At 44.3% G+C, this 11,070-nt stretch overlaps 1 protein-coding gene and 1 pseudogene across 1 annotated transcript; both read left to right on the top strand.

The window, feature by feature from the left end:
- Positions 1 to 841: 841 nt before the first annotated feature.
- LOC111256400 lies at positions 842 to 3,438 on the top strand (annotated as a pseudogene).
- Positions 3,439 to 5,127: 1,689 nt separating this feature from the next.
- Positions 5,128 to 8,549, top strand: LOC101776415 (multiple organellar RNA editing factor 8, chloroplastic/mitochondrial). Its single transcript, XM_012843942.1, has 4 exons — positions 5,128 to 5,498; positions 6,879 to 6,976; positions 7,077 to 7,142; positions 7,960 to 8,549. The coding sequence occupies exons 1-4, from the start codon at positions 5,128 to 5,130 to the stop codon at positions 8,547 to 8,549; spliced, it is 1,125 nt and encodes a 374-aa protein (XP_012699396.1).
- The last annotated feature ends 2,521 nt before the right edge of the window (positions 8,550 to 11,070 follow it).

Below are 11,070 nucleotides of genomic sequence, written 5' to 3'. Positions count from 1 at the left end.
GTGTGGTGGCGGTGGTGGTGGCGGCGGCCGGTGGTGCAGTGTGTGGTGGCGGTGGTGGTGGCGGCGGCCGGTGGTGCAGTGTGTGGTGGCGGTGGTGGTGCCGGCGACCGGTGGTGGTGGCGGCGGCCGGATGTTTTTTTTTAATTTTTTTTGAAAAATTGGTTGCCAAGTGTTTTTTGCACTCGGCGAAGTGTTTGTCGAGTGCCCGACACAAAAACACTCGGCGAGCCGGCAGATTTTTTACCGTGTGTCATATGCCTAGGGTTACACTCGGCAAACGCTTTGCCGAGTATTTTTCGGGCTTCGTTGAGTGCCCCTGGCACTTGGCAAAGTCCCTGTATCCGGTAGTGGCTGTATGTACGTGGGCTGTGGTATCTTAGCTAGGAGTACATGATATAATCTACTAGAAAGAAGAGTATAGCCTGTGCCCTGCTAGTTGAAAGTACCTTCGTCGTTTTGATTCATTTGAGCCAATCAAAACATGCATGACGGTATGCAGCCACACGACCATACACAAATCTGAACAAAACAAAATCCTGATCGAGTACTCAAACTCTCAAAGTAGTCCAAGGTGAGATATGCAAAATTAGTGTGAGATGCTCACCGCCAGTGCCTTCAGCTGGCCAACTCGCAACTCGCTGGCATGTACGTGGGCCTCAGGGCCTGGACAAACGTGAGCTGTTAGATGAAACCACATATAAAATCGTCAGAGCCTAATGGCGTGCAGCCGTGGGCCGTGGCCATGCACTACAAATAGGAGTGGAACACACATCTAGAAACATGGCTTGATCATAAACCCTCCCCCTCGCTCCGCCTTCATCTCCCAGTAGGGTTTTACCCGATGGCGTCGGCATCGCGGGCGCTCCTCCTCGCCAGACTCCGGCCCCTCCCCGCCTACCGCGTCGTTCGCCCACTTGCGGCCGCTGGAAGCCTCCTTCCGGCGCGGCCTTGGCTCTCCCCTGCCGTCGCGCCTGGGACGGCGGTGGCGGGCCACGTCCTCCTCCTCCTCCTTGCCGCGGGAGAACTCGCGGCTCCCGAGCAGCCGGCCATCCAAGGAGACGGTCGCCCTCGACGTCAGGGACTCCGACTCCGAGGACACGATCTCCGATGACAATTTCGAGGAAACGGCCTCGTACGGGGCCGCCAACTCCGAAGACAAGACTTCCGACGACGACTCCTATGTTGACAAGTCCTCCTCCGGCGGCTCGCCTCTCAGGGGGTATTTGGCACACAGGAGCTAAAATTTAGCCCCTATCACATCGGATGTTTGAACACTAATTAGGAGTATTAAACATTGGTAATTATAAAAACTAATTGCACAACCCCTAGACTAAATCGCGAGACGAATCTATTAAGCCTAATTAGTCCATGATTTGACAATGTGGTGCTACAGTAACCATTCGCTAATGATGGATTAATTAGGCTTAATAGATTCATCTCGCGATTTAGCCTAGGGGTTCTGCTATTAGTTTTGTAATTAGCTCATATTTAGTTATCCTAATTAGCATCCGAACATCCGATGTGACAGGACTAAAGTTTAGCCCCTATCTCCCAAACACCCCTGGAAAACGAACTACGGCCACCGGCCGCCCAAGGAGACGACCGTCCCCGACGGCTGCGACTTCGAGCACTGGCTGGCCGTTATGGAGCCGCCGCCAGGTGACCGCAGCAATCCCGACGTTCCGCGAGACGAGATCGTCGACGGCTGCATCGCAACCCTTGCCCAGGTCGTCGGAAGGTATTTCTTCCCTGTCTGCTCTACTGAGCACGGAAGCAGTAGAGCATGTGGGTTCATATAGTAGTAGTGCGTGCCTAATTAAGATCACTAGATCAGCCCCTATATAATACCATGCTGTTATCATCCGCGTCATGTTATGATGCCTCCTGTTAAATTTGATTGACATCATGTTTGTCACGTGATTAAGTTTGATTCTTACCCGATCACGATGCTTAGTTTTGTTCTTTAACCCTAAAACAATCACTAACGGACTAGCTCAACATGTTTGAAATGCTACTTCTATTAATTCCCAAGTTTATCCCCTAGAAATGTAATTTGCTGAGTATTTGGGTGCTATGTATAATTATGTACCTAGAATTGCTCATTTCGTTCGGATAAAGTGTGTCCAGTTCCCAACCCCAACTACAAAACCGTTCACGGTCAAAAATTGTTACTTCTCAACCTTGACCCTAAATTAGAATGGTTTTGGGAGATATTGCAATGACATATTGACTTTACCAACAGCTAAATAATAATTAATTTTTAAAATTTTATAAATGTCTCTAATTTTTGAAATTTACCAACATAACTTTCTGCGTGTGAACTTAAAGCATAATAGGATTACAAAATAGATAGTTCTTAAACAAAAGTAAATTATTTTCATTATGCTGATCAAGCTGAACCACCCTATATACCAAATTGATTTATGTTCTGAATAATCCCATGTGCAACTCAAACTTTCTAAAAAAAAGATAAAGTTATTTGCAAATTACCTTGGATACCATACCCTTAATTTGAAAAGGTAAATATTGCATTTAAACCACTCAAAAAATATTAAATGCATATATGAGTGTTAGAATCAATTTGCTCTAGAGGGAATTAAATTTTAAGTTAAACATTTTTATATTTGATAATTTAAAGTTTCAAGTTGAAGATCAAAAATTGGACTCTGGCCAATAGTTGATGGTTGTAAAATGAACTTTTCTCTTTAATTTACATACAATCATTTCAAATCTATCCTATAATCCAGCGTGGAAAAGGCTAGGAAGAAGATCTATTCAGTGTCAACTAGGCATTACTTTGCCTTTGGAGCCCGCATATCTGAGGAACTCTCCTATAAACTCAAAGGTGCGGTACTGCCACAAGATGGCCTTTGTAGGCAATTTTTTCTGTGACCGACTCAATGTCCTTGTTGTAATCTTATGCCATGTTCTTGCTGTAACCTTGTGTGGATAATTTATTCATAGGATTGCCCAAGGTCCTATTGGTTCTTCCTGATTCATACATGGATGCAGAAAACAAGGACTGTGGAGGTAATAACAACATTATTCTTCCTATCTGGAGTCTTCTACGATTTTCAAGTAGTTGTTTGTTCCTGTTTGGCTAGCTTATCTTATATTGACTACCCTTCATATTGTGTGTATTACGTAGTTATTATGCTATGGTCACAGTAGTTGGATACCTTGGTCATCAATAACGACTCAAGCATACGCATGCATTTGAAACCTTTCCCTTGCGTTGCAGGAGAGCCGTTTATAAATGGCAAGGCTGTTCCTTATGACCCCAAGTACCATGAGGAGTGGATGAGAAACAATAATGCAAGAGTTCAACGCAATCATAGGCCTCATAACTCTGATAGGAGTTACGTGAGAAGAGAGAATATGCAGAACTTCCAGAACAGAGATGCGCCCACCAGTGCAGCAAACTGTAGAGCCCCATGATGTTCCTCCAGTAGTGCACCATGCTAAGGGCAACATGCCACCACCACCTGCTCCATTAGCAAACAACGGTGATCCACCAACGACTTATCAGCATCATGTGCAAAGCCCTCAAGCTTGTGATACACCAGGCTCTGGACAGAATTTTCAGCAATGTGGTGCTCTTGTCCACCAAGTTGATGACAACCAAGATCGCCAAGATAACCCTGGTGGTGAAAGCCAAGGTTACCCAAATAACCATGATGACAACTTGCACACTTACCAAGCCAATGCTTACAATAAGAGCAACAACAATGGACGTCAAGGGGGATGTTCATGTTACCAGAATGGCAGCGCAGCTGGTCAGCCACCTTTGCACGGTGCAAACGCGCCATCACACCAAGGTTGCTACCGAGGCCAAGCAGTGCACCACCACTACAATTGCCACGTGCACTACCATGCATTATTACTCCTAGCAAAGTTATTTTCTTTCATCGAAGTGCAAATATAGCAGTTATGGTTATTTACATCGTCCCTATCGTCAAAAGTGTCACTAACTCTTGCCCTGTGGAACTTGTTTGCGTGTAGTTGAAGGTTCTAAATTTATCCTTCAATACTTCTATACATTATTGACACCAAACGCTTGAAGAGATCTTTCATTAAAAAAATTGAAAGTGACATCTTCAAAAGCATTTTCATGAGTTTTAGTTATGCAGGCAAAGGAGGGTAGGAAGTGAGAGCGTTCTATAGCTAGAGCAGGTGCAGATATTTTCTTTTTCGGATTTAGTCGAAATTGGTGGCTGATATTTTGTATATCCATTAGTCAAATCTATGAATGTTTCTCTCAAGGACAAACAAATATTTGTCTCAAGTAAAAAAAAATGTTCTGCTCAAGAAAATAATTGTTCTACCAGTGCGATTTGTTATTAATGCTACACTCATTGTTCCGTCAGTCGATTTTGTAAGTGCTCCACTCAAGGTAAACATCTGCATTTCTTCTAGGGAAAAGGTGAAATGGCACACTTATAGGTAAACCTGAAAGATGTATTATTTTAGATAGAAGCTGAAACATTTTATTCATCATTTGAGGCGATTACATGCAGCTTACAAACATGGGGTTAAGGAGCCAAACATGGCATCTGCCTTAAAGAAACATGCATGCATACTCAGCTAGCTTATGAGCATCGGCATTCACCTCCCATGTTTCATGGCATATCTTCTGCTTCTCAAATTGTTCGCCCTCAAATATGAATTAAAGACTCTTTAGCACCTTAAGGCAGCCGGAGGCGTAGCAAAATTTTGTCATATTTATATGAGCTGCCAGCACATAGAGTCTCCGATTCTAGGCCAGTTGGGGTGCAGCGACGATCAAAAGGAGCTGTTAATTCATATTTTGCACTTGATGCGAGCAACTTTCTATATGTACCCTTTGCATATTGCACCCGTATCATTCCCTCCTGATGAGTTGAGTGGGCTAGCTGATCCTGGATCCACGCAATGGGCTCTACCGTCATCGCCTGAGAGAGAAATGTCTTCGGCGATATCTTGGGCCCTCTTTCTAGGCCGACGTATCCCCTCAACTGGATCGGATCAATCATCGTTGACTTTTTAGAGAGAGTCAGAGAAAAAAAAATCCCACTCTGATCGTCTTAAACCCTCGCCGTCTCTCCCGTTCCCCCCGTCATCCCCTCCTCTCTACTAGGGTTTTCCCCGATGGCGTCGGCGTCGCGCGCGCTCCGCCTCTCTAGGCTCTCCGCGCCCCTCCGCGGCGGCGGCGTCTCCTCCCGTCCCCTCCGCCCCCTCGCCGCCGGGGCGGGGAGCCTCCTCCCGTCGGCGCAGCGCCCATCCCCGTCCGCGCCCGCCACCAGGCTCTTCGCGACTCAGGCCGCCACGTCCTCGCTGCGGGACTCGTCGCCAAACTGGAACAACCGCCCGCCCAAGGAGACGATCCTCCTCGACGGCTGCGACTTCGAGCACTGGCTCGTCGTCATGGACCCGCCCTCCGGCGATCCCGCGAACCCCGACGCCACTCGCGACGAAATCATCGGCAAGTACATCGAGACCCTCGCCAAGGTCGTTGGAAGGTACAGCCGTATGCCAAAATCTCGCACCCTCGGCCCTCTCACGTTGTCACGCACACAAGCGCGTCTCACTTCTCACATCCTAGAGGTTGTTTGACGCGCATGATGATTTGATTTGACGGTCGATGGGGAGAGATTGCGGGCTGAGGGGATGGCGTGGGGATTGTTAGGGTGGTCTGATGAATGTTGTGTTATTGTCTTATGCGATGTCACCTGTCATTCTGGTGGATGTTCTGATAACTACACTCATGAGTGATTCGGATTTGGATGTTGTTTTCTGCTGTAGTCATTGACCTTGACGCCTGAGTGATTGAAATTATGTCCATTGAAATTGGCATATGATCAGTCGATGCTCTAGTCGCCATTTTAGGCGTGTTATCACATTTAGCAGTGTTTACACAGGGATTTATTAGAGGCATTACTTATCCTTGTCAGTTCTTCTATTTTTGCTGTGTATGCCATTTGCTATTGGAGTGTGCTTGTTTTCTTCTATCCTTTTATTTGATCGTGTTAGTAATGTCTTATTCTAACCTGCAGTTTTTTTTTTGGAACAGAACTCAGCAAGTTAATTGCCGATCTATATATTGATAGAGAAGATGAAATATATAAAAAAACAACAATTACAACAAACAACACCACTATTGCCAACACAACCACCCACACGACGAAAGTGCCAATCACAAGCATGTCCGTAAGGAGACAACTCCAACTGGCTATCGCTGCCGAACCAACCTGCCACAGGCATGCGCAACCTAGTGCATCCGTGCCGGTCTAACCTGTAGTTTTGTTCAAGTGGGTATTAATGAGTCAATGAGCTAAGGCGGGGAAGGAGGAATCGGGTTATTCTCTTCGTAGCATTTGTGGAAGATATCTCAATTCGATTTATTGGGCCATAAGAATTGGAGTGATATTCTCAAATTCATTTATTTTCTTGGAAAATTATCCAGGAGTTCTGACCTTTACTAGAGGAGATGGCACCCTAGATGGTTCTATCTCTTAAGGACAACAACAGGAGAGTGGATGGGTTAATTAGTAATTGGCCTCTTACCTTGTCTATTTATCATGATTTGCATGATGCTTCCTATTCAAGTTTGTTCAGGATATTGTGTTTGTAGATTGTGTCGATTATGATCCTTACCACAGGAGCATGGTTATGTTTTGAAGCCCTGATGACTGTCAGGATATCACACTAGACTTGCAATTTTAGCTCATATTGTTATACTTAATTATCTCTTAGGACTTAATTAAGTAGGGCTTGGATTTGAGGACATCAAAATGCAGTTCTTTGCTCAACCATTTGGTTGTTTCAACATATGTGTTGCATCATTCATTTTCTATTTAATTTGGAATTTCTTTTGTATCTCATATATATCCCTATTCCAGTGAGGAAGAAGCAAGGCAAAAGATATATTCTGTGTCAACTCGTCATTACTTTGCTTTCGGTGCACTTGTATCTGAGGAGCTATCCTACAAAATCAAGGGTATTGCAGCATGATATTTTTTTTTAAGATGGTATGTGGTGAAGCTGCCGGGTCTGATTGATTTTTTCTGTAACCTTGTAACAATAAATTTTATTTGTAGAGTTGTCCAATGTTCGCTGGGTTCTTCCTGATTCATACCTGGATGTCAAAAACAAGGACTATGGAGGTAATATATGTGCTTCTTGTATAACTATATCTCTACCAGTTTAACAGTAATTGCTGATTCCCAGTCATATCTATCCCATGGTGCTGGCTGCCTGCCTGTGATGTATGTTTCACTCTTTATAATTGGATTGTAAGTTCCTGTGTGATATATACTGAACTAGTTGTAATTCCTTTTAGCTCTTACTACCTTTGATCTGTAAATCATTAGTCGTACACAATTTCTGCCACTCATTACCTCTTTGCACTTTTGCACTCTAGCTTAGCTCCAAACTGTATAGAAATGGATATCTCATTATTCCTTATCCTGTGAAATTTTCTAGTATTAAATAGGTAACTATAGTTTAAGAGAACATATTAAAGAGTGTACAAAAATGCCAGATAACAGACCAATTTAAAAGACGTGCTGAAAAGTGATTACTTGATTAATTATTACATTCTAATTCGTAGTTTATATTGTGCTGTACATGGGTAATGTTAGTAGCTGCAATTATTGTAAATAATTGCCAATTGCCTGTATAGTTGAGAACTGCGTGGCAGTCCTATTGTGTGGTTTTTAACAAACTGCTTTCTAATGTGTTTGTCCTAGTGATAATCTAATATTATTTCAAATGTGTACCTTTTGTAGCCTATTAAGTTTCTGGGAAAGATAATTTACTATGAATAGTGGATTGTATATGTGTGTTGATGACTGGGGTTGCTAATGACCAAAGTTCATTTACAATTAGATCTGTTTTAGTTAATTTTTAAGTTATCTGTGGCTTATGTGACTGAAGCGCCAAGAACTATATGTATATCTGATCCCCAATGTCTTGTTGCAGGGGAACCTTTTATAAATGGACAAGCTGTTCCTTATGACCCTAAGTACCATGAGGAGTGGGTGAGAAACAACGAACGTGCCAAAGTAAGACACCGTGGTAGGCCTCGTAACTCTGATAGATCAAGGGACAGCTCTGATAGGAGAAGGGAGAACACGCAGAACTTCCGGAACAGGAATGTGCCACCTGGGCAGGGATTTAACAGCCCCCCTCCAGGGCAGAACCCGATGCCACCTCGTGATGCTCTTCCAATGCACCATGCTCAGGGGAACATGACACCACCTCGACCGCCAAATGCTGGCGCTCCGCCATCTTACCAACCCCATGCTCCAAACTGTCAGCAAGGTGGTGCTCCTGGTTACCAAGGTGGACTGCCTGGACACCAAGGTAGCCATGGTGGCCCAGGCCCTTCTTACCACAGCAACAACCCTGGATATCAAGGTGGAGGGCCAGGCTACCAGGGAAGCAACCCCCCTCCTCCTTTCCAAGGTGGCGACCAGCCCCCTTACCAGGGCAGCAACCCGCCGCGCCATTACCAAGGTGGCGGCCATCCTCATTACCAAGGTGGCAGCCCTAGCAATGGCGGTCTATGAAGGAAGGGATGGACCAGGGAGGAACTACCAATAGAACACTGTTAGAGAGACGATGCGTAGACGCTAGTTGGGGCTTGCTCTAGTTGCTGCCTATTTCTTTCCATGGAGTCTATTGCATGATTATATAAAGTATAAGCCTATGCCGTGAGAACTCGGTTTCAAATGTGTCGAACAAGTGTGTCTATGTGTCTGAAACTGTTGATCCATGGTTAGGATAGATGAGCCTTTTGCTGATTTGCTCCAATAAGTACACTGCTCACTGTGCTAATATTTGTTCATACGTTGCAAGAGCTGGGTTCTTTTTATCATGTTTGTTGAATGTGTTGCTTACAGTTGAGCAAACTGCTTGTTAGAGCGTTGTGTTCCTGCAAGTTCTTGTAAGGCACATGATGCCTAAGCTTCTTGACTTCTTGTGTATGCTAGTCTTGAGAGGCGCCACTGAGATTGTGCTGTCGGTTACTGTGACGGCTTTTTTTTACAGCTTGCCCTTGGATATGAATATACATGTACCAGTGTACTCGACTGTGCAAAGCACATCTTTGCTGGATCCATTGTAATCGGTCATCAGCTTGTTCAAGTCCAGAGGCACATTCCGTCGAGATGTTGCTTTTCCTGCAGGAATGATACGCAGATAAAGCAAATGCAGGTTAAAGTTGGTCCATCTCTGTCTGACTGTCTCGTTGGTTACGCTTCATCATCCATGCTTTTCCTTGCACTTTCATTTCGCATCTGGCCGGCAGATTGATTGATAACAAGTTTTGACGACGATGGTATTGATGCTCTGCCCGTCAAGAAGCAGCGGCAGGGCTGAGAAGGCTCTGGCTGAAACCCGTCCTCGTGGAAGGACTTTCGGTCCGTTTCCAGGCAGCTGGACTGGACAGTTCGTATTGATCGCCATAGATATACCTTCTACACCTCCATGGTTCAATCCATTGTGGTCAACGGAACATGATGCAGGTGGCAGGCCGCCGCCGCCTCCACTGACCGAGTGTTTTGGTCAAAAGGTCCTCTTGATTGCCAACCTAAAATGGAATCCCCCATCAGCTCCTCACTGTCACTGTCATTTGCCGATGCGCTGCGCACGGCCCGCTACGCCGCCTCCCTTCCTCCCCTGCTTCAGGTGAGCAGGCGAATCGAAGCGTTGCTACAGCCCTTTTCTCCTGTCAGACGGCGTTAAATTCACTTTCTCCCCCCCTGTGACAGGTAAATTCTTCTGCAACCAGTGAGGTTAGTACAGCGGCAGCAGAGGAAGATTCAGATTTCAGAGTTGTTCAGAGATGGCGCGCCGGTGCCACAGTGCAGGCGTCCCGTTACTGCAGAATCACGTACATGACTCTTATCTCCCGGTTTGCCAACCTGCTTTTCTACCTAAACGACATTAATAAAATCCAATGCTGAAAAAAGAGAAGTTGTCAAGCGCCAAGATAGGAAAACATGGAGCTCGAGTGGGTGCACTCTCTCAAAGATCAACCGCATCAACAATGTAGCGGCCATATATAGGATCTCTTAAGCCTCATGAGATGAGCATGTCGGTGACCACGGCTGCGTGGATTGGGTGATGTAGTCATAGTGCCAAGATTACTTTGGATTTTGACAGAGTGACAAATCTCCGGTGTTCGTATGTGTTGTACTCCCTTCATTCCAAATTACAAGTTATTCTAATTCTTGGAGAGTCAAAACATCTCAAGTTTGACCAAATCTATACAATAAAGTACTAATGAATGATACCAAATAAGTACCACTAGTTTCTTCATATATCTATTCGGTGCCATAAATTTTTGTAATCCTTTTTATAATTTTGATCAAACATAAAATAGTTTGACTCTCTAAGAAAGTTGAAATGGCATATAATTTGGAACGGAGGGAGTAGGTAAATTGGATAGGGGTATAATTGTTTGTGATGGAGCAGTGAAATGTTGTAGTGCGGCGGTGTTTGCCTACAAAGAGCAAAGAGCTGCCCGTGATCAGAATGTGCAACAATGACTCAACTCATCTAATTATAAACATGCTAAGAAATAATAAGTAGGTCTACTTTGTCTTCAATGGTACAATGCATTTAATATAATACAATGTTTGACACTCTAGGTAAACAACGACATTGTCAAAGATGTTGCCATGCAAGTGGTAGGATGGTTGTTGACTTTAATGATTGCCAAATAGAAAACCACCTTCGTATTGACTAATTCTGTGATGATAGTAAACCTTTCGTACCTCATTAATTACTACTAGTAGAAAAAAAGGTGCTTCTACCTGAAATCTTACTTAGAACATGCTAAAAGCTTAAGCTTCCGGTGAAAGTTTTTACACAACTTTTGTACTAATTATATCCACGTGCTACTTGCTTTAAAAGGACATAAAATAGAGTTTTCAAAATTCCCGTTCATTTCATTTAGGTAGTAGAAAAAAGTCATGCATATGCATCCATCTACCTTTATCTTTTAATTTGCTAACCATCTTACCTGAATAAAATCTATTGTAGCCACACAGGGCTTGAACTTTATTACCTCAGTCTTACATGTCG

Source organism: Setaria italica, chromosome II, assembly GCF_000263155.2.
Source record: "Setaria italica strain Yugu1 chromosome II, Setaria_italica_v2.0, whole genome shotgun sequence".
NCBI lineage: Eukaryota > Viridiplantae > Streptophyta > Magnoliopsida > Poales > Poaceae > Setaria > Setaria italica.
This window is presented reverse-complemented; position numbering and strand designations above follow the sequence as displayed.

Excerpts from the sequence above, each read along its gene's own strand:
- LOC101776415 (XM_012843942.1), top strand. The coding sequence starts at position 5,128 with ATGGCGTCGGCGTCGCGCGCGCTCCGCCTCTCTAGGCTCTCCGCGCCC. Across the intron at positions 5,499-6,878 it reads CTCGCCAAGGTCGTTGGAAG|TGAGGAAGAAGCAAGGCAAA; the intron begins GTACAGCCGTAT and ends TCCCTATTCCAG. Across the intron at positions 6,977-7,076 it reads GCTATCCTACAAAATCAAGG|AGTTGTCCAATGTTCGCTGG; the intron begins GTATTGCAGCAT and ends TTTTATTTGTAG.